General features: G+C 43.7%; 4 protein-coding genes across 5 annotated transcripts; 1 reads left to right on the forward strand and 3 right to left on the reverse strand.

Annotated features, from left to right (window-relative positions):
* Positions 1-1,127: 1,127 nt before the first annotated feature.
* On the forward strand, positions 1,128-2,309 carry LOC6549058. 2 transcript variants are annotated; one of them, XM_026980484.1, is made up of 3 exons: positions 1,128-1,246; positions 1,513-1,819; positions 1,876-2,309. In XM_026980484.1, the coding sequence occupies exons 1-3, from the start codon at positions 1,223-1,225 to the stop codon at positions 1,911-1,913; spliced, it is 369 nt and encodes a 122-aa protein (XP_026836285.1). In that variant the 5' UTR covers positions 1,128-1,222; the 3' UTR covers positions 1,914-2,309. The 2 variants fall into 2 exon arrangements, with proteins under 2 accessions (XP_026836285.1, XP_001975580.1); XM_001975544.3 differs by having other exon boundaries at positions 1,513-2,309.
* An 11,004-nt stretch (positions 2,310-13,313) lies between these two features.
* Positions 13,314-16,297, reverse strand: LOC6549057 (sialin). The gene is made up of 7 exons (XM_001975543.3): positions 15,832-16,297; positions 15,499-15,713; positions 15,138-15,383; positions 14,632-15,084; positions 14,440-14,572; positions 14,117-14,358; positions 13,314-14,058 (listed from the first exon to the last, which is right to left on the reverse strand). The coding sequence occupies exons 1-7, from the start codon at positions 15,839-15,841 to the stop codon at positions 13,783-13,785; spliced, it is 1,575 nt and encodes a 524-aa protein (XP_001975579.1). The 5' UTR covers positions 15,842-16,297; the 3' UTR covers positions 13,314-13,782.
* A 213-nt stretch (positions 16,298-16,510) lies between these two features.
* On the reverse strand, positions 16,511-18,857 carry LOC6549056 (mediator of RNA polymerase II transcription subunit 15). Its single transcript, XM_001975542.3, has 3 exons — positions 18,666-18,857; positions 18,286-18,441; positions 16,511-18,233 (listed from the first exon to the last, which is right to left on the reverse strand). The coding sequence occupies exons 1-3, from the start codon at positions 18,666-18,668 to the stop codon at positions 16,896-16,898; spliced, it is 1,497 nt and encodes a 498-aa protein (XP_001975578.3). The 5' UTR covers positions 18,669-18,857; the 3' UTR covers positions 16,511-16,895.
* A 299-nt stretch (positions 18,858-19,156) lies between these two features.
* LOC6549055 (structural maintenance of chromosomes protein 2) lies at positions 19,157-23,258 on the reverse strand. The gene is made up of 7 exons (XM_001975541.3): positions 22,989-23,258; positions 22,619-22,930; positions 21,827-22,556; positions 21,337-21,764; positions 21,010-21,279; positions 20,763-20,956; positions 19,157-20,709 (listed from the first exon to the last, which is right to left on the reverse strand). The coding sequence occupies exons 1-7, from the start codon at positions 23,154-23,156 to the stop codon at positions 19,272-19,274; spliced, it is 3,540 nt and encodes a 1,179-aa protein (XP_001975577.1). The 5' UTR covers positions 23,157-23,258; the 3' UTR covers positions 19,157-19,271.
* Between the last annotated feature and the right edge of the window lie 175 nt (positions 23,259-23,433).

A 23,433-nucleotide genomic window follows, 5' to 3' on the forward strand; every position in this document is an offset into this window, starting at 1 on the left:
TCAATGAATTCGATGTGCATATTAATGAGATGACACAATCAACAATAAACTGTTTGTAGATACACTAAAACAAGAGTTCGCTAGCACCTTAAAACTACAATTATGAGATTACAATCCGCATTAAGCTAACCTTGCTCGGAGCATTAAGTTCAAGTTCTCTAACTTCGTGGAGCTGAACTTCCCTGCTCTCAAATGCCATCTTAAGTGGCTTGTCAAGTTCCAAGATTAGAAACCAGAAAACCCAACTAGGAACAGAATAACATTGAGTCATCGGCTTCATGACTTCTATATCTGCCATCTGAATACAATTGAATTATAATTGTTTTCGCTGGCAAACTTTATTCGATTTTTATTTCTGCTCAATGGTTTGTGCACACGCCGAATGCCCAACAATGTGCAGTGTCTGAAACTTTGCCAATTATCATAAATAATTTCATTACAATAATTAGTAATGCACGCCTAATGATCTGCGGAACAAATGATCGGGCTGCTTTCAAACTTTGGAATACTCTTCCGAATTAGGAAATACAAGTTTAAATACTTAGGGAATGCAAGTGGAAAAATATAATGAAGACTAGTTTGAATAGTTTATGTGTTACATGATTTTACATAACTGACAGTTGAGAACTGTACTCTTAAAGATACATGTATGACATTTAAGCAAATTCTTGGTTAGCACAAATGTACTTCACCGATGGATAAAAATATCCACAAGTCGAACAATGCACAATACAATCACCCTCCTCAAAAGGGGAGGATGTGGGATCCGAGCTGATCAGATGCAAAACAAATTAATCAGCGAGGCAATCGGCGACAACCAATGCGAAGTAAGCCGAGTTTCGCCATAGCTTGCCCCACTGTGCGCGTTTAATTTGGGGAACTTACGGGATGGAGGGTTCAAGCACTGCCAAATGACAAAAGACGAAACAAAACTAACAAATTTTCGGCTCATTATTTGTTCTGGCTCCTACGAAATGCGCGAGCCACAAAAACGACCAACACTTCATTATAAACAGATCGTGTTCGTTGGGGAGGGGGCAGAGAATTGGGGGAATTGGGGGGCACACATATCTGGGATCTCCAGCTCAAAAGCTTACAGCGATCGCGGGGCTCCAGTGTTTCTCAGTCGTCAAACGGCAGCATCCAACATCAGTCGCTAGTTGCGGAAGCCACAGAAGCCCCAGAATCCGCGGATACATTGTTACCTGGCTGATCTTACAAGATGTTCGCCAATCATCGGCTAATGGTAATTGTGATTGATCGCCCACGGCATTGAAATAAATTCATAAGTGGTATTATACAATACTTAGCCAGCTGATGCTGAAGTAGTTTGCAGCATTTCGACCTTGTTGATAGTGAAAGATGGCTAACTCGGCAGCTGTTTCCAGAAACTTCCTTTCAAAGTCAAAATACGTTCTATATTATATCCTTATAAGCCAACCTGCAGATACTCCTGGCTTAAGATACTCCTCACATATCAAGCTAACAAGTTTTAATGTGAATCGCTTTTAGCTCTTCTGTTTCTGCCTGGGAGCACTGACCTGGGCCTCCCTGGCCATCGAGGAGTCCACGGACATTGAGGAGGATGTGATCAGCATAGCCAACCAGACGCAGAAGGTGATCCGCGTGCATCCGCATGACCTGCCGCCCAAGAAGGACACCACCGGCAGCCAAATGAACTCGCCCTTCATCCAGGTGCAAACGCTGCGTCCGGCAACGGCATCCGGATCCAGCCAGCGGCAGTACGTGGACTCCAAGCAGATGCGGAAGAGGCGTCCTCGTCCCGCCAAGCGGCTGGGTGGAAATGTGGCCGCCAGTGGTGAAGATGCGACGCAGCCAGCCTTGAAATACGAACTAAAAGCCTTTCCCAAGCAGAAACTAAAGCAGCAGAAGCAACTGAACTTGGACGCTAGGGCGTCTGGAGAGCTGTCCGCGGGGCAGCTGGTGGATCAGGTGGAGCAGGTGAAGCAGGTGGAGGTCGGAGGCCAAGTATTACCCGTCCAAATGACGCCGGGCCCCTATCCCATCTACTATGTGGTGTCCAAGTCCAACGGACGCTTCGGCAAGTTCCCCATCAAGTCGTTCCAATCGCCCGCGGAGTTCGCCAAGTATCTGGTGAAGAGCAAAGCGGAGCCCATTGGCCGGGATCAGCGATTTGAGGTGATCTTGTGATCTAACCGCTCCATCTCCACTTAGTCAATGTTAAAGTCTAAATTATTACCGCCTAATCGTAGTCGTAACTATAATAATTTTATAAATGCTAATTGCCGCAATAAACCCATGTCTAAATTTAGCCAATGAAACAATAATGAATCCGTTTGAGTCATAGTTTGAAAATTCTTTATCTTAATTGTTTGGTTTTTTCTGCTCCGGTAATTACATGGCATCTATCTTCATCTGTGACTCCATCCGCGGAGTTTAGCTAACTGTTTTGCTAGCTGTTAACTGGCCTTGTCATATGCTAATTTTCCAGCGAATCGAATCGAGTGTCGCTTATAATTAAGCCCAGCATAGCCATAACTATTGTCTGGCATTTACATACAGCCACAATGGATACATGGATACGCAGATACAAAGATACGTAGCTACATTTGATTTATGGCGTTCCTCATTTCGCGGCTTTCTTGCGAATATCTTTCAAAGTGTCGTTTGCCTTTGTCTCTCTGCTCGTTTGTATTTTTCTTCGTCTGCTTTCATCGCAAAACTAAAGAACTTTCTCCCGCCCTTTTTATAGAAGATGATATCTTTTCAAAAAGATGCCTGATGAGAATCGTTCTTAAATTCTAAATAGTTTGTTTATGCATTGGGAAGAGTTCGATTTCTGTTCAACCAATTAATAGCTGAATAATTGAACAGTCATAATTACACCCTGCAGATTACATCGGAATCATCCATCCGCAATCATGGCAAACTGTCAGATACTTTTCACTCGACTCCGCAAATCAGAAGCGAATGAAGGATATAATAATTGCGGTTTTTATGGCACACATGCAGCATCTCGGGGGTTGTGTCTCTAAGTCTGGTTAATCAACCTGCCAGTAAAAGCACGCCCCTCCCCGTGGAAAATAACCCCAACCCAGCGCCCACTGCATTTCCCATTACTTTTGCTCATTTCGAATCCAGCGAATGTGTAATGAACTTGTGGGCATGACGAGAACGCTGGAACAAAGTGTGATATCGAAATTTCCCAAAGGATTCGACGCCATATTTTTGCCAGCCACGAAAAAGATTCCATCCTTGCAGGACTCCCTTTCCACCTTCCCCCCTTTTGCGTGTGTGTGCGTGAAAAAGGAAAGGCGAAAAAAGGAAGAAAACCCCCCAAAAGAAAATCTTGAGCAGAACTAGCAAGTCTAACTTCTGTGGGAGTCGTATAATCAAGCGTAAAAATGCGAAATTAATTAACTTCAGCGTCTCAAGTTAACAACGCACAAGGAATTGAATTAAAACTTTTGGCCCCCGAATCACCCCTTTTCCACCGGAAAACTGCCCTGAGAAAAGCGGGGTTTTATTCAATTATGTATTTGCGCTTGTCCTGCAGTAAAAATTACAATCCACGGGACAAGTCAACAGAATTATGAACACGCCTGGGCAGTAAAAAAGTAAATAAAATTCCAGCTTCGCGGGAATGGAATCAACGGAAAAAATGTATATATTTTTCAAACTTTTCTCGGCGACAGAAGTGGGATTTTTTTTTTTTGCCGTTTTGGGTTGGGCTTCTTTGCTGCGGTAATTGCAACTTCTCGCTGTCCTCGGGGAAATGTGAAACAATAAATGAAAATAAATGAATTTTTGTTAGCCCAATGGCCAGCAACCTCGGCCAATCGCCTCCGGGCATGAAGAACGTAAAAAATTTCATTAATTTCCAGCTTGGCGGCTAACCGACGACTTGATAACTTAACTTCATTGGGCTGAAACACTTGCTTACCGAATGACATTTGACAGCCCAGCCTCGAAGTTCGAAGTTCCCAAATGCTCGAGGATTGCAGGGGAAACGGTCTAAAGGACCAAGGACCAAGTAACATACCAAGTACCAGTGCCAGTCGAAAGCCATTTGATCAAAAATTAATGTGTAGTTTCGAACATTCTGTCACATTATACGCGTGTCAGACGGTTTAAAGGGTTACAAATTGGGCAGCCAAAGACAACACAGTCAGGTGCCGAGGGGTGGAAAATTTGGCGAAGAAAAGCGGTCACCTTGGTTTCGAATTCAATATTACACTTGAAAAATCCCAGAACTAATGCCAATCGAAAGTATGAAAGTGGGAATGCACCACACTTAATTATCAAAAGTAATGGTGTTATCTATTTAAATATTTCTTAAATAATTTATTACACCCAATGACCTCAATGACTACATGAGTGTGCAGTTTGAGCACCTTCGCCCCACTGTGCAGCAGGCCACATAGGCATCAGCATCGGCATAGCCAAGTTTTGCCCATAAAAAACATTGCCCTCATGTCCTCGAGACGTTGTTACTGACAGCCACGTGAAAAGGAGCAGGTCCAGGAATACAAACTTTGCGACAGGCCCGCCAAAAAAAAAAAAAAAAAAGTTGAGGAAAAAATGGTGACCCCAAGCAGGCCAGGATCTGAGGAGGAGGACCACCACCAAAGGCGCAGGTCGGCCGAGGGAACGACGCTGCTTAAATATTAATGCCCCGTGAGTCGGTGGGGCAGACCATGAATACATTTTTGGCTATGAATTTTCAATAGCCGGTCGGTCCTTCCCTTAAACTACGTTCGCAATTTGTTCCACGACTTTAAGAGTGTCAACCACTCGCAGGTGAGTTTGCTGGGCATTAGGTGTCAGGTGAGTCACCGCAGCACAACAACAACATGGCAACCGCAAAAGGGTCAGCGGAATTGAATTCATTTCGATTTTCACTTCCGTTTCCGGGGCATGGTGAGGTGGTGACCCCGATTCGAACTCCCAATGCGTGGGAACTTTACGAGCCTGCCGGGGAAAAGGGGGGAAACGGTGCCGGGAGCCGGAGGAGCGGACACGTGCGTATGGCGCCAATTGCCAAATGACCGCAAAGGCTCAGAGGTCGAGTGCTGGGCCATAGATGGCCCAATATATGCCATTCGATGCCACAACAGTACACTCAAAGAAAAGGAGTGCGCAGTAAGAACAAGATTTACGTTTTTGATTAAAAACTGGAAACTCAAACCCGGCATTTTGTATTATAGCTTAACAAAGTATTTTTAGGCTAGCATAAATCACTAAAGTGAACATATAATAAATTCTCCATTAATTAAAACTTTTTATTACTGATGGTTGTCTTTACAAATTTAATACGAACTCCCTTATATTATGTTTCTACCAGGTTAATTGGGTATTTTAATGTATAGTTTTTCTGAGTGGCGTTGGAGCTCTAATCAAAAACAGAACTCCAGGCGGAAGTGGTCTACTGCCAGTGGCCAGCCACCCAGCTATCACGAACCCAAACTGACATTGCCCACTGATTTTATTTGCTCATCCGAAGCACTTTATGAAGCTTTTATTTGATTTTTATGCCAGCCGCTATTTCCATTTCTGTAATTGAATTGTCATTGTGCGGACAAAACCACGCAGCTAACCACTGACCGCTCTGGTTGGTCCTGCACGTCCTCGTCCTTGTTCCTGCACATCCTTGCGGTTCTGGTTGGTCAGCCTTGGCGCCCATCACCCCGTTCGATATGTACGGACATGTCAAAAACGGTTTTGCGCTTGATTGGCGCTCGGACCCCGGATAAACACCCAAAGGTATACAAAAAGTGACGGACACAGGACGCTGGGCGCAGGACGAAGGACATGGGACGCAGGACGTGGCACGTCCTGGGGAAAAAGGGTTGCGGTCACAAAGTTCCGCCCCAAGGCCATCGAATTGGTATAAAAATTGCCAGTTAGAAGTGTCCATTCATTGGCAAATTGCCGCAATTGATGTGGGTGGGTTGCAAACTTAGTGGATGGGTGATGTGCTGGCAACTGAGCAAATAAAAGTGTCACAGGAAGGAAAGCAATTTGAAGTTTTTCCTCTGGACTGGGCACCTGCTGAGATTGCATCCATAAAAAGGTTGCCTAGCAGGGGATTTGGCATTACTAGCATTTCTATGTGCAATTTTTCTGTAAATTACTCACTTATTGAGGTGTCTAGAACATGTTTTGCAGCCATTTAAAAATTATACATACCTTAAGCCAAATGTGCACTTACTTAACTTATTTAATACTTAACATATTACAAGCTTTTCAACATATTCAACAATATATTAAATTACAAATAATACATCTTAAAGAAAGCCCTTGAAATACTATTCACACTCAAATGAAACACCCCCTCCGTACTCACATATATCATTTCGAACGTACTTAGGATCCCCACCTTCAAGAGACGCTGGCACCTGTTCAAAAATGCAAACTCGCTTTTGCACACTCTTCGATGCCCATTTCGAGGACAATTTGAGCAGTTTTCATATTTAAAATTCCCCAAATGGTGCTACGTGAGATAATAATCGTTACATTTAATGGGATGCCAACACTCCGGCTCCTTGCAGATATATGTACTTCGCATTCGAGATACTTTCAGCACCGTACCATTTGCAGAACTCGGCCCGTCGAAGAGGAGATAAATTTCGTGGAAAAGGGTTTTCTTGTGTTGAGTTGGCAAGAAGCGAAGTTGGCAACAACCCCGGGGCCTTCGAATCGTTAAACTTCCGCCGGATGTGCCATTAGGCGGGTTGATTCAGGGGCAATCGGCAAACATAATGGCATAATCGAATGATAATTTAATAAGAACCAAACTGTGACGTCAACATTTGAATTGTGGTCGTTTAATTGAATCCTCGCCGTTCTGCTCCACTTCCTGCCACCGAAACAGCTCCGAAGATGAAGTTTCCACAGGCGGAGAAGCAGTCGAGTGGATTGGAATGCGTTATTCATATCGATGTGTGTGCATAATCAGAATGAATGTTCACCCGGGGAATTCCTGAGTTGCTACCAGCTCTGGCTGCTCGACCAATTCGTTCTGACAACTCCAGTTCCACCTGCCTTTCGCTCGGTTTTCCCCCTGTTTTGTGTCCAACACAATTCAATTTGCATGCACGCATGAATAATGCAACCGGCCAAACATCCAAATAATTCTAATGGACTTTGACTGAAATATTCATAAAACAACATCAATGAGACCAAAAGAATGCAGTACCAAGTACTGGATTTTATGAGTACTACCAAGTGCGGGAGTAGGGGATCCAAATAAGAAATTGGCATCCCAAAAGCGAAGGGCTAAGACTTATAGATATATAAGACTTAGAATATACTGTATATTCCTGTTCCTGCTTTGTATAAAAGATTCGTATTTAATCGGACCAGATCCTAATCAAGCGCATACTTTAAATTACAAAAAGCTCTTACCTATCAGAGATATGTAAATATTATACCACGATGATTAAATAAACAAAGAAGCAGTAGTCCTGTCAAATGCGGCTTGTCCTTAATGTCTTGGCAAACAGAAGTACGGCAACCAAATGGGCGGGAATCTTGTGGCTAGCCGGGAAATTGGCCAACTCTGACCTGCCAAGGATTCGGGGCTCCGGCTGACGCGTCCTGCGTATTAAAAATAATATGCAAAGTGCGGGGACCTGTTGAGATTTTCACAATTCCCAGAACAAATAACATATTCACATATTGTTGTGAAAACCCGCCCACTCCCCCGCCCTTTCCGGCTGTCTGTGTCTGGATCCCCTTGGTCCTGTCTTCCTGTCTTCTTGGGCTTGGCAGTGCGGTTTTTTCGACTGGGTTTTTCCTTTGTTTGGGGGCGGTCCGCTTATGATTTATCATCGCCGACGCCAAAGTTATATCTTCAAGATTAAAACCGGATGTGGGGGTAGCTCTCAACTGGCATCCCTTATTCTCGTTCATTTACCTAATGTGACAACTTTAATTTGCGTAGAAATTCCGCTAAGTGGCTTTCATATTTAACATTTTGATGCGGCACAATTCGGCATGGGGCAGCTGGCCTCGTCTTCAAGTCGAAGAAAGTTTTGCGCTGCAAATTCTAGTTTTGCCAATTCAAACAGAAAGTTCCCCATCCTCCTCCACTGGTTTTAGTAATCCCATTTGGATTGTGTGTGTGCTCGCCAAAGTTTTTGGGATGCCAAACTTGCTTGCATGCCCCGGCCTCGGAACTAAATAAATTAGCCAAAGGCCCTGCCAAACTGCAAGAACTTCCCACTCCGAGTTCCAAGAACTATCGCCGACCGCAGGCCGCACACATTATTAATAATATTTATGATTGAGTGACTGGGCGATGGCTTCCAAGGGCAGGAAAACTCCAGATGATGGTGCACCTTACAACTATGAAGACAGATGACTGACCACAGTGTAAATTAAAGATTATTACAGAGGACGAGAGTGGCCAGGTCTAAATATTTAATCCTAATGAACAAGTTCGATCGAAAGGGGAAGTCTATTATAGGAGTAATTAGGCGTATCTACAGTTTGCTTATAATTTTAAATAGTATGGGAGTAAGGTATTTTCTGTTGTATTTCAAATATTTAATAAAAGGTCAGCTTGCTTATAATTGATATATGTACATATCTGATTTATAGTCCATTGGGTCCCATATCAGAAGCAAAATATACCTAATATTTTACAATAAATGAAGGTTTCCGAAAAATAGATGAGGTTTCAGAATGAATTGTCACATACCATCCCCAAACGTATGTACTTGTATATCCCAGATGAAGTGTAACAGTTTTCAAATTGAAAAGAGCGGGTAGTCCGCCCCCTTAAAGGTTTTCCTTGCCAGTATCTGGAGCCAAGTTCATCTTTATATGCATGTTCGCACATCCATTAATCCGTTCCGGAACAACAGCGGAAAAAAGCGACAATTGAAGGGGAATGGGTAGATGAACTGAACCCGAATACCCAGTCACTGGGGAACCAAGGAATTTATGGTATAAAAAATGGATTTGCGATGTTTTCGCTGTGCAAATTAAATTTATTGCCGCGGATACTTATCCGTGTGCCCATTGTTCCCGGGTACCTTTACCTACACGTATGCACACGTGAGTGTGGGTTGAAGTGGGTGGTAGTGGGAGGAGCTGGCGGAGTTGGGAGCTCACCCACAAATTTATACGCGGCTTTCCTTGCCACGGCGCCACCCATTTAACAGATGGAAATGGAAAATTATGAAGCGACGTGCCCGGAACTGCAAAGTTCCTACAGTTCGCGTGCCCACATAATAAATGTGCCTGCCTAAGTGAGCAAAATGAAAAACAGAATGCGAGAAAAAATGGAAAATTAAAAAAGCACGGCGGAACAGACAGTTGCACGCTCGTTTAGAGTCGCCCCTGTATTTGAATGCTGCACTTGCCTCCCAATGGAAAGCATCTCCACCCACCGCCCACCTTGCCCCGCCCACCGCAGACTAAACGGAATAAGCGTTAATGCTTCGTTTGAATGAATTTTTGATTGCGTTGTTTACGATTGAATTTACTTCCTGCCCGGGTACAATTTTTTTTGTTTTGTTTGTTTTCTCTTGTTTGGCTTTTGGGGAGTGAGCATAAATTTGCGTAGCCCAACTCCTCAGGATTTCGCTTTTCTTTTTCACGTTTGCAAATCCGTGCGAATTTTTCTGCGGAGTTATAAAGTTAACTGTTGTTTACAGCTTACCAACATCTCTAAGGAGAGTTTCCCTCCTCAGATCGGAGATAATGCAAATGGCAATGGAAAGTGCCGGAATGGGGAGTGAAAGTCGTGTTAAACACTTTTCACATTCAAACGGCTTTGGGGCGGCAGTCGGAAAATGTGATTTAATAAACGATAATTTCTGATATAAATAAATAATCCAAGTGGTAAACATAAGTGTGTGGCAACGGGAAAAATGCCAATGGCGATTAAACAACATTAATGCGATTAAATAAACTTTAAAACTCGTTTAACTACGGAGATATGGAAAAAAAAAATATAACTCCTCTTTAGGATCATTATAACAGGCCTCGCAAATTTAAGGATTCTGTTCAAAACAGCTTATAAAATAATGCATTATATTGCAAAAGAGCTATCCATCCCTTTAAAGTACCTCACTGATAACCTAGCTGATGATGGAAAATCATCGATATAATCTCGTTATGGAACTCCTCATCGCCACCTCCTCGGGTTTGCCGGCCTATTGGGCAACGTAACAGGAAACCAATTAATCTCTATCAATGCCCGACTTCGCAGGCTCAAGCTCAAGGATCAACTGACAAGACATCGACTGGCTTAACAGACGAAACCCGCAATGGACAAGCCGTGAAGTGGCCAGGACGATGGCAGGGATTTCTGGGGGGTTGGCAGGACCTGAGATGGAGACGGGGACTGACATCTACGACTCCCTGGAGTGCAATCGGAAATGGACGCCAATGAAACAAATGCAGGCACGTAAAAAAGTCCAAGACCACGGAGCAGCAAATGTTGCCCTGCCCCTTGGCCCCTTGGCCCCTCGCCAGCCATCCTTTTCTCAATTCAATTCCCATCTCCTTCGGAACTTCCAATTGTGCAACGCGTGGTATGAGTAATGAGAGAAACGGCAGCCGAAAAGGTAAAACGATTTTCCGGTTCAATCAGTTTTGATTTAAATTGCAATTATTAACTTCAGTTTGGCAAATCATTTATTTTGCTGTAATACGGGGTTCTCATTTCGTCGTTGGGTTCCCATGATTGCCATCCACGCAATTTGAATCCTTAAAATGTAATGCCTAATTTACAAAAAAATTTTTAAAAAATTAATTTTTAAATTTGAATGCAGATATTTAGAGAATTGCTCCAGAAACATTTAGAGGTATGCCACTTCAAAATCCGATTAAGATAAGTTGAGTTATGGAGGTTAGAACTTCAGCCCTGGGGCACTTTTTACTATTTTTACATATTTCTACACATCATAACATCAAAAAAATTACAAAAAAATTTAAAAAAAAATTATTTTTAAATTTGAATGCAGATTTTTAGAGAATTGCTCCAGAAACATTTAAAGGTATGCCATTTCAAAATCCGATTAAGATAAGTTGAGTTATGGAGGTTAGAACTTCAGCCTTGGGGCACTTTTTACTATTTTTACATATTTCTACACATCATAACATCAAAAAAATGACCAAAAAATAATAATAAAATTATTTTTAAATTTTAATGCAGATTTTTAGAGAATTGCTCCAGAAACATTTAGAGGTATGCCACTTCAAAATCCGATTAAGATAAGTTGAGTTATGGAGTTTATGGAGCCTTGGGACACTTCTTACTTTTTTTGAATTTCTTCACATCATAACATCAAAAAAATTACAAAAAAACTAAAAAAAAATAAATTTCTAAATTTGAACGCAGATATTTAGAGAATTGCTCCAGAAACATTTAGAGGTATGCCACTTCAAAATCCGATTAAGATAAGTTGAGTAATGGAGTTTAGAACTTCAGCCTTGGGACACTTCTTACTTTTTTTGAATTTCTTCACATCATAACATCAAAAAAATTACAAAAAAACTAAAAAAAAAAAAATTTCTAAATTTGAACGCAGATATTTAGAGAATTGCTCCAGAAACATTTAGAGGTATGCCACTTCAAAATCCGATTAAGATAAGTTGAGTTATGGAGTTTAGAACTTCAGCCTTGGGACACTTCTTACTTTTTTTGAATTTCTACACATCATAACATCAAAAAAATTACAAAAAAATTTAAAAAAAAATTATTTTTAAATTTGAATGCAGATTTTTAGAGAATTGCTCCAAAAACATTTAAAGGTATGCCATTTCAAAATCCGATTAAGATAAGTTGAGTTATGGGGTTTAGAACTTCAGCCTTGGGGCAGTTTTTACTATTTTTACATATTTCTACACATCATAACATCAAAAAAATGACCAAAAAATAATAATAAAATTATTTTTAAATTTTAATGCAGATTTTTAGAGAATTGCTCCAGAAACATTTAGAGGTATGCCACTTCAAAATCCGATTAAGATAAGTTGAGTTATGGAGTTTAGAACTTCAGCCTTGGGGCACTTTTTACTATTTTTACATATTTCTACACATCATAACATCAAAAAAATGACCAAAAAATAATAATAAAATTATTTTTAAATTTTAATGCAGATTTTTAGAGAATTGCTCCAGAAACATTTAGAGGTATGCCACTTCAAAATCCGATTAAGATAAGTTGAGTTATGGAGTTTAGAGCTTCAGCCTCGGGACACTTCTTACATTTTTTGAATTTCTACATCATCACATCAAGAAAATTACAAAAAAATTGAAAAAAAAATAAATTTCTATATTTGAATGCAGTTGTTTAGAGAATTGCTCCACAAACATTTAGAGGTATGCCACTTCAAAATCCGATTAAGATAACTTGAGTTATGGGGTTTAGAACTTCAGACTTGGGACATTTCTTCATTTTTTTGAATTTCTTCAACATCATAACATCAAAAAATGACAAAAAATTAAAAAAAAAATAAATTTCTAAATTTGAATGCAGTTGTTTAGAGAATTGCACTACAAACATTTAGAGGTATGCCACTTCAAAATCCGATTAATATAAGTTGAGTTATGGAGTTTAGAACTTCAGCCTTGGGGCACTTCTTACTTTTTTTGAATTTCTACATCATAACATCAAAAAAACTAAAAAAAAATAAATTTCTAAATTTGAATGCAGATTTTTAGAGAATTGCGCCAAAGATATTATGAAGAATAAATGACGGACATGGCCAGATCGACTTGGCTATTGATCCTGATAAAGAATATACATATATGTATACCTTATATGGTCGGAAACGTTTCTTCAGCCTGTTACATACTGTTCACTGAATCTAGTATACCCTTTTACTCTACGAGTAACGATTATAATAAGTTACGACCGTCTACGTAGACAGCGATTAAATACATAACAATGTTCAAATTAGATGGTAATATTTGCTCGAAAAGTACTGTTAGTACAATAACGAAAACAGCAATGGGGGTCTGTCTAAAAATTCGGGTAATGATAATGCAAGGAGCGTAGTCGCGTCACAGTCAAATATTTAATTAACTTATTTTAATACCCGTTACTCGTGGAGTAAAAGGGTATACTGGGCTCGTTGAAAAGTATGTAACATTCTTGATAATATTCTTGATCACTAGCGCTTTCGATTTAGGCATGTCCGTCTGTCCTTATGAACTCCTTGATCTCAGGAACTTTGAAAGCGAGTGTGTTGACATAAAGCATGCAGATTCAAGACGCAGTGCCAATTTTGAAATTACCCGTTCGCACTCACATTAGCTGAGTAACGGGTATCTGTTAGTCGAGGAACTCGACTAAAGCGTTCTAACTGGGTAATAACTAAATAAACAAGCTGAGATTTTAAAAAAGTCTCTTTTGACCTTTAGAAAATATTTATCTTTAATCGGGATTAGTTGAATCACCTGGCTTAAGCAAAAACTTTCCCAGACAGCAGCAAAGCAGTTCTAGCTTCCTTACCCATAAAACATATTATACCGCATGCATGAAGTGACCTTTACGCCAAAAGTGTTGCTTAAATAATAAATAAAAACTGGCAAATAAATCATATACATTTTTATTTATATTTAACTAAAAGCGCACGTTGGACAAATGGAATCTCGGGGAGAAAAGAGAAGTAATCCTATGGTATAGTTAGCAACTCACTTAAGTCTAGAGGTTAGAGATGCTAAACTCTCTAGATTCACGGGTAATTATTTACACAAAATGACGATAAGCGTTATCAGACGTGGTTCCATAATCAACACGTTATTATGCCATTAAAACAGAGTGTGACTGCCCCATGTCACTTTTCATCGCTATTAGATTTTGTTTTGGTCTCCATTTCAGCGACGACAGGACTTTCCTCATCTTGGTCAGATTTAAGAGGCTTCTTCTCCTCCACGTCATCCATATCGTGTCCCAGATTTTGGAGTTCCTTCAGCCCGGAATCAGGCAACTGGGGCAAGCCACTATTCCACGGCTGCAATTTGGATTCCGAGAAGAACACATACAAGATGCCACTGCCTGTTAGCATCACCGAGCTGAGCAGGAACACATTCTTCCAGGCATCAATGGTTTGCTATAGGAAGGGATTAAACATGGATTAATAAATACTTGAAAAGGCAGTTCCAACTTACATTATTGTGAGTGAGTTGGCCCACGATAAAGGGCGATATGAAGCCCGGCATTCCACCAATCATTCCACTCACACCCAGGACAATGCCCGCATAGTTTGGGGACAGATCGACCATGGAGGCCAGAGGACCGGATGACACGGCGCCGTGGAGCATGGTGGCCACTGTAACCAACACGATGGCAGCCGTCGCGTTGTAGCCAAAGTATGCTAGGGCTAAGACTATTAAGCCTTTAGCTCCACAGCCTGGAAAAATATAGTTTAGGGTTTACAAAGACATGAATTTAGGTACTTCCTAAACTTCCAAGACACAGAAGTAATACTCACAAATGAATGTGGCCAACTTGCGGACATTGGTGCGACTCATCTTATCCGTCCGTAGGAGATAGTCAGCGAATATAGAGAATACGTAGGCGAAGAGCATTCTCATGAGATGCGGCAGTCCGGACAGGAAGCCCGTCTGAAAGGAATAAAATAAAGTGTAATATTGTTGACCTACAAAATCGTTTACCCTATTACCGCTCGGATGTTCCAGTGGTGAATCAGTCTGAAGTAAGTCGGCGCATGGGTCATCAAAGTGAAGAGACCCCAGATGCCACCCCATTGGGCGACCACATTCAGCCAAACCGGACGGGAGGTAGCAATCGCCTTCCAGGGAGTGGGTCCCTTGCCGCCCTGAATGGAGGCACCCAAGGACTTCTCAATGAACTTCCTCTCCGAATCCGCGATGCGGGGATGTTCGGCGGGACTATCGAAGACGAGGAACTGCCAGGCGATGAACCAAAGGGTGCCCACAATTCCGCAGATATAATACACCCACTCCCACCGTGTCCAATCGATGATATAGCCGAAGATCGGATAGAACAGGGCCACGCCCACCGAGCTGCCCAAGTAAGCACTGACAAACTTGCTGCGCTCGTTGGGCGGAATCCATTTGGCGGTGAGCACGTGCATCGATGGCCAGGCCAAGCCCTTGAAATTAAAAATTTAAACTTTCTATCAAACTCCACTTGGGGATCCCTTACCGTTATCCACCCCTGGAATACTCGAAGGGCAATCAAGCCCGTGTAGCTCCAGTACGATACGAGGGGTATGAGGAAGCAGCAGAAGACACCGATGCCATTGGCCCAACCAAAGACCAGTTTGGTGCCATACTTGGTTGCCAGGATGCCGCCGGGAATCTGCAGTGTCCAGTGGGCCCAGAAAAAGGATCCCAACAGAGCGCCCTGCTGCTTCTCGTTCCAGTGAAATCCATTCTTTTCGTACGGTATCTGCCAAAGATGTAGTGCACACACACGTTACTCATACGCCCCGTTGTTGCACAAGCGCCGTCACTTAGTGGCTTCATTAAGCACTTAACCAGTGATTCAGCGATCTGATACTCACATTTGCCCAGTCCAAAAACCAACGCTCCAACGAGAATCGTTCATCCAATTCCGCTAGGGCAGCCAAGTCCGTGGAGTTTTCATGGGTGTCATTTGAGGGAATAGCACCCTTCCCGGCAATCATGTCCACAATGGTAATGTTCAGGTTGATCCGGATCATGTAGTTCACAATGAAGCCTATGAATGTCATGTACCACAGCACAGTGCGCGCCTCGACTGAAAATATCAATGTAAAGTGCATGAAATGCGAGCTCCCAACTTGTGGTTGTTCTTCATTTGGAGGTCTTAAGCCAGATCTTCTAGGTGTGACACGAATTTCAGATTATTCTCGTACCTTGGGCCATGGTGAATGGATTGACTGGTAGGGAACTTCACTTGAATTTTAAACTCTGCATTTGCAAGAGCTGCCGCCAATCCCTGCGATTCGATCTCCGACGATCAACTGCTGCGATCTGCCGCCGGAATAGAATGGCAGACCCAGTCCGCCTCCAGTCGATCCGCCTGTATCTGTATCTCTATATCCCAGCCGGACGCCACTGATAAGCGCAGCAGATCTGGCGGATTATGCTGCAGCTCGGCTCGTGATCGCTCATCAGCCTGCCTAACATGCGACAGACAACGACGAGTTCGGCGATCGGCAGTGCTCAGTTGAAACTCGCATTTAGGCAGATCGGATCAGTCAGCTGTTGGACTATCTTTATGATATGGCGTGCTCCCTGTGGATTTGGTTATCGCGTTACGAGAGATGAAGACTAGATATTCCTGGCGACAGGTTAACGACGGGAAGCTTGTTAGATTTACAGCTTCGCCAAGTCCAAGCAAACATGATTGTGGAGTCCACATCAGAACTAAGCTAATAACTGCTCCGATTTGGCCAGAAAAACAAAAGCGGCGCGTAGTTTGGGACCTGGGAATATGGAATTCTTGCCAGATTTTGTGAATCAATAATTTAGCTTGGTCTAACAATAAACATATTTACGCCCACGGTCCATATTTTCAATAACAGCCACAAATTAAAGATACAATCATATTTGTATTTACACCGAAAAATGTATGCGTCGCGATCTATTGAGAACTTGTGTCACAGTTCAGCTGCGCTGTTATTGCCACGGGAACATTTACATGAGGATCACGACATGCACTCACCACAAAATGCATAAATCACGAACATCTTGTTTCGAATCCTTTAGGAGTATCTTTGTCATAGACTGCACCATTTCTGACTTATGAACATGTTTGTAGTGAGCAATGTGTACTTAGGTATAGGCTAGCATAAGGGTAAGACCTACGAATTGCTGTCTAAGTCGAGGGCTAACAGTTGTGCGCGTCTGCCGTCGTGGGGGACACCGTCGCAGGGCGTGGTGCTCCACAAGTGGCTTCCCACAGACGGCTCAGGACTCATCCGACATTTTCGTAGGACATTGGTGGCCGTTCGCTGGCGGTAGAACCGAAGATCGTGGGCGGATGGTGCTGCTGTCCCTGTTGCTGCTGCTGGTGGGGATGCTGTTGCTGGTGGGGGTTGTGGGCATGCTGGTGTTGCTGTGCGGGCTGCTGTTCGTTGCGAAGTTGTCCCAACGGGAACATGATGTTGTGGGTCATTTGGGGGTGGTGTAGGTGCTCATTGGGTGGCGGTGGAGGCGGTTGCTGGTGGGCAGCATGATGGGCCTGAGCGGCCTCCACATGCTTGCGTTGCTCGCTCTGCTGCTGCTGCTGTTGCTGCTGATGAACCTTCTCCACGGTGTTCTCCTCGTACTTCTTCTGAAGCTGGAAAAGAGGCAGCTGCTGGGAGGCATGGATGGGCACAGCAACTGCCCCTGCAGACGCTACTCGCTCTACCTGTGATTGAGGCGATGGTTCACGCTCGCCCTTTTCGTATTTCTTTTGCAACTGGTACATGCTGTGGGACAAGTGGGTAGTCACCGTGCTACTGCCACTACTGCTAGAGCTGAGCTTTGAGGAGGTTGACGTGGAGGAGGGCGCCGGCTTCTCCGCTTTGACAGGGGACTTCTTCTGGTACTTCTTCAGTATCTGCATTAGTTCGGACTTCACATCAAGGCGTATCTCCTCGGGAACTCTCTTGATCTCCTCGTACAGGGATAAGAGGAACAGCTTGTCCGGATCCCGGTTCTTGCGCTTCTTGCTCTTTTTTGGAAAGGCATCCTGCATGAACTGCAGAAGCTTCTCCTCAAAGGGCGACTCCCTGGAGAGTGATCCACCACCATGCTGCCGCCTCAACAGGTGTGGATGCAAGCCACCATGAAAAGCAGGGTGCTGGAGCATCCCGGACTGACCACCGCCGCCATGCTCGCCTCCTCCACCACTGCCATTATGCGCCTGTAACTGGGGTACTGGGTGTCCCTGATATGAGCCACCATTGCTTGATCCAGGTGCATCATTGGTTTCGCCATCGTTGGTGTGATGATCCGGCTGCTGCTGTTGCCCTGCATGCGCTTGCGGATCCTTCTGGTGCTGCATATTGTGCTGGTGATGGCCCACTGCCGCCGTAAGAATGGCATCGCACAGATGCTCCGGCGCGTAGTCTAAGCCGGTCAGGAAGTTCTCCGCCTTTAGTTCACCATTCATCTCCTCGTAGAAGTACTCGGTGCCCACAATGTCGATGATGTCGTTGTCCTCCTGGTTCAGTTCGATACCCGGTGGTGGAGATCCTCCAGAGAGTTGACAGCGCTTCAGTTCCGCCAGCTTTTTCCTTGTGGTCAGTCGCATGTCGCGCCAGCACTGAAAAACAGATTTAGGTTAATTTTTTGGTTCCATAGATGAGTAAACTTACCTTTTTCCACTGAATTATCGTTTTCTTGGGACCAATGGTGTTCAGGGCCGCTTGGATCTTCTCCCAGTACCATTCCTTCTCCTTTTTGCCCTCCATGTACTTGGTTTCCCGCAGCAGTGTGATGAGCATCTTCTTCTGCGGCTTGGTAACTCGATCCTGGAAGGGCAAAACGGCTCATTAGCACTCCCACATTCCAATGAATGAATATCCATAAATCGGTGCTTTTCCCGCCTCGACCACCACTCCTTGTTGCTATTGTTTATCCAAATGCCAGCGGTGTCTACAATTTTTGCTGCTCCCTGCACACATACACACACGAGTCGTGTGTGTGTGATTAAAGAATCGAACGATTCGTAAGTTTTTGGAACCTTGCACATTACCATGGTGAGCTTTTGGAGCAGTCTGCGTTGGCTCGAAATCTTGGTGATTTGGTTTTGAAACGCCGTTGAGTTTTTGCTGCTAAAATCCGTGGACTTTTGTTTAATTTTTCACTCCCTCAAACATTGCTGTTGCTGCCTTTCGTTCTTCTTCTTCCTCTTCTGCTCGTTGCGTATGTGTGTGTGTGTGCGTTTGACGGTCTCACCAGTTTGACGTTTTGCCCGCCCGGTTGGAAATCAGCTGATGCGCAAACGACCGTTACAAAATATAAATTTGTACTTAATCTACTTATTTCGTTGAATTAAGTAGTTTAAATATTGCAATCTGCCTTAATAAATAAAAAATAATCGGACTGTGCTTCTTAATAAAATTACTTTCTTGACAATTAAAAAATCTAAGAAGGTAATTAATACAAACTAGCGAATTAATGTAAATTGGTGATAGAATTAATTTATTACAATCACTTAATTAGAAGTAAACATTTAACCCGCAATTTGTTTATTTACCAAATTTAGTAAAATGTTTATTACTGAGAATTAAAATAAAAATAAGAGCTTTACGTATGATATTTTAAAGGTTTTATCAAGTAATAAGAAACGAGTCCCATTTCAGCGTTTGTTGGATGTTGCCTGTCGGCTGACCTGCCGGGTGATGGTGGACACACCCTCCTCGAAGAGAGTGCGGAACAGGACGTTAGCGTGGTTGAAAAGACCATCCTTGAGAGACACAATCAAGAACTGCGAGTTGGTGAAGTGCTGCTTCAACATGCTGCCTATGTTTTGCGTGTGCGACATGTCCAGGGCAGCGTCGACCTCATCCAAAATGTACAAGGGAGCCGGGGAGAACTTGAGCATGGCTAGGACAAGAGATAGAGCCACCAAGGATTTTTGGCCGCCAGAAAGTTCGCCGAGACTTTCCTTCCATTTTCCATTGAAGCCCACTTTAATCTCCAAACCGGTAAGACACCCATTGGTATGGACGGGATTGAGTTTTGCATCAGCACCGGGTAAAAGAGAGCTAAAGATTCCGCTGAAGTTCGCGTTCACCTCGGTAGCTGCTCTGTTCAGCTGATCCTGCTCTTCTTCGTCCATCTTCACTATGATTTTCTTAATCTTCTCCTTGTCCATCGCCACAATGTTTCGTCGGCGCTCGGTCTCCTTGAAGTTCTCTTCCTCGCGATCCAGTACCATGATAGCGTTCATGTTGAGGGTGCGCTCCATTTTCTCCTTTTTCTCCTCCATCTTCGCCAGCTTGTTGCCAGCTTCGTGGGGATCCTCCTTGCTGTAATCGTAGCGAGTGTTCTTCATGCCAAAGCAGTTCTTCTCCTCCGGAATCCAGGGATACTTTTTCTCGAGGTCTTGCATCCGTTTCTTTGCCTCCTTGGCATCCGAACTAATCTTTTTTTGGTCGTTCTCTTTTTTCTTCACCTCCAGCTCAATCTCCTGATTTTGCTTCAACATTTTCTCCTTCTTGACCAACTGATTTCGCATCTCCTTGTTCTGAGCGTTCAGTTTATCTTTCTGCTCCTTAATCGCCAGTTCGATCTCCGTCACCTCGGACGCAGCACCGGAGCTATTTGCTTTTAGAGCGTCTAGCTCAGCCTTGAATTTTTCGAGGTTATCAATCATGTCCTGGTGCTGCTTCTTTGCAGTTTCTATACTTTTCTGCAACTCAGTGATTTCCAATTGAAGAGTTTCGAACTCTTGCTCTCGCTTTTTCCAGTTCGCCCGAGATTTCTCCGCCCTTTGCTTGGTCACCTTGACCTCGTTGGTGGCTGATTTCAGCTCACGCTCGCGATAACCCTTTGCATCTGCCAACTTCGCCTCGATATCCTTAATTTTGGCTTGCGAGGTCTTCTGCTTTTCACGGGAGTCAATAATTTGTTGCTCTAGGGTCTTGACCCTTTCCTTCATTTCTTCAATTTCTGCCTGATTCTGTTGAAAGGTTGTTTGGGCCAATCTGTTCTCACACATGGTTAACTCGTGTTGTCGCATCTCAAGATTTTCCTTCATTTTGTTGAACGAGTGAGCCAGGTTTTCAATGGATCTAAGAACAGATAGGGATAAGTTTTGGGAACGGGAATCTTCTTGTTTACCTACGTCATTTGCTTCTCCACTTGGGCTATCTCAGCGTCGATCTCTCTGTACTCCTTTTCTATTTGCTTAATGGCGTGCAATTCTTCCAGGACGTTAGCACCTTTAGGAGCAGCACCTCCAGACACAGTGCCGTGGGGATCAACAACATCTCCTTCCAAAGTCACCGAACGGCAATTAATACGTGGGTCGTAGCTGATCTAAATAAAACAATGCATGTGAAAGATGTACCAAAATGGAAATCAACACTCACTTGTTTGGCTACATTGAGGTCCTTGCAAATAAGGGTTCCGCCAAAACAAAACTTCATGACAGGCTCGTAATAGCGGTCATAGTCAATCAGAGACATGGCCCATTGGACATTTTCGGAACCCACTTTGTTTTGAGCGTATTCCACCACATTTCTGCTTAGCGAGCCAGACTGAATCTTGTTGATGGGTATCATAGTGACACGACGCTGAAGGTTGCCCCTCTGCAGGATTTTCTTGCTAGTCACATCATCGTCCGTCACGTAGCTATATAACTAACAAAAAACTCGTGTTTACAAGAAAAACTTTTCAAATCTGATGCAACAACTTACACTTCCGCCGGCTGTTTGCACTAGAGCCATGGAGTTTTGCATGTCTTTCACCTGGAACAACTTGCCTACCATGCCACGCACCTTTCGCCGATCAAAGTTTGGTTCTGGGTCCTGGTATTGCAAGTCATAGCGGGAGGCATTGCAGCGGTCCAGCTCTCGTTTCAAATCGCGCTTCCGCATGTGCAGATCATTGCGTCGCTGCTTCAGCTGCTCGAATTGACCGCCCTCGTAATTGAGATTTTGTAGCTGCCGTTCTAAGTTCTTAATCTCGGCCACCAATTGATCGTGCAGGCTTTTATCCTTTACATAAGCAGCATCGTTGGTCTGCGTCTCACCCTCACGTTGTTTCAAGACGCCACGCGTATGACGCAGCTCCATCTCTGAGGTCTTAATGGTGGTCTGTGCCTCGCTGAACTGCTCCTTGGCCACTAAAGAGGTAAGAGGTAAATAGGTGAGTACAATGATTTAGTTTTATCCCCGACCTACGTACCAATCAATTGTTCCTGCAGTGTTGAGGCTTGACCGTGTTCATCTGTGGACAGTCCCTGCGAAACAGCCTCCAGTTTCTTTTGGGCATCCTCATAGGCTTTCGAGTCCGTGGCATCTGCCTCCTTAAGACTTTCAAATTCGCCTTGAACCTTGGCCATATCCGCTTCTTTTTTAGCCAGAGCTCGTTCATCATCTTCAATGTTTTTCGAGGCCATGCGAATTTTCTTCTCATCTTGCTGAATCGTTCCCTGGGCCGCCTTCAAGCTACCCGTAGCGGTAGCTTCCAGTGCCCGCTTTGCGCTGAGCTGCGTTTCCAGATTTTTTATGGAGCCACCCATCTCAGCATCGATTTGCTGCTGCATTTCCTTCACGGAGTTTTCAATTCTCTCGACCTCTTCGAGGTTTTTGGCGTGAGTGGCCTTGCAGTTCGCTATGCGATCCTCGATTTTGTGCTCATTGGCCTCCACCGTCTTCAGGGTCTCACATTGCTTGAGATACTTGGCGGAGATGTGAATCCTGACGAGAAAGTCAATGTCGCGACAGATCTTCTGATACTCCTGGTAGGCAGAGCGCTCTTGACGCAATTTCATCAGCTTCGGCAGCACCTCCTCGTCGAGCAACACCTTGGTCTCCCGCACTTTGGTTTCCTTTTTCTCAATCAGGGTTTTGGTGGCATCTCGCTTGGTTTTATACTGACTGGTTCCCGCTGCCTCCTCTACCATTGACAGAACCTTAGGGAAATATCTTTGTTAAATGGAGGACTATTTATGATTGTATATTTCTGGCTACCCACCTCTTTGGGCTTCATATTTAGCACTTGTTGGATTTTGCCCTGCATGATCAGGAAGTTGGGATTGTTCACATTCAGCTGGATGGAGCAGAAGAAATCTTGCACCTTCTTGTTCTGCACCAGCTTGCCATTGATGAGGAACTTGTTCTTGCCTCCGACAACCACCTGACGCGCCACAGAGATCTCCCGGCACTTCTCGTAGCCCTGCGGACACTGGGCGGGATTTGTGTTGTCAAACACAATGGTAACAGTGGCCTTGGTAATGCCCGCCTGCCCATTCTTGTACACCAAATCCTGTAGAGCTGAAGCGCGCACCTAAAAGTATGGAAACATTAATAAAGTTTAGCCCACAATATGTCCAATTAGCACTCACATTCTGGAGATTACTGATTCCCAGCACGAAACAAATGCTATCCAAGATGTTGGACTTGCCGGAGCCGTTCAAACCCGTGATAGCCGTAAATTCCGGATCGAATCCTTCTATCTCCGTGCGCCGCCCATAGGATTTAAAGCCGTCGAGCACAAGCTTCTTAACATACATTTTTATGCGAAGCGGTTTTCCCAATTCCTGGCGTTCTTTTCGTTTAATTCCGCGTCAAAAATTTGCCGCAATTAGTGTGACCGTGGCGCGGCATCTGAAATGTCAAGACAGGGATGATTTCGATATGTGCCCACTTAGTGACGAATACTATATGCACGGTATTATTTTGAATAAGCAGTGGGGGTTCCAATTTAACTTTGTTAAAATACTCACAGCAGTTAAAATTACATCCATTTTTAAAATTAAGCTCTATAATAAAATTAATAATTAATAATAT

The sequence above is a fragment of the Drosophila erecta genome, unplaced genomic scaffold, assembly GCF_003286155.1.
Source record: "Drosophila erecta strain 14021-0224.00,06,07 unplaced genomic scaffold, DereRS2 tig00000092-arrow-pilon, whole genome shotgun sequence".
Lineage (NCBI taxonomy): Eukaryota > Metazoa > Arthropoda > Insecta > Diptera > Drosophilidae > Drosophila > Drosophila erecta.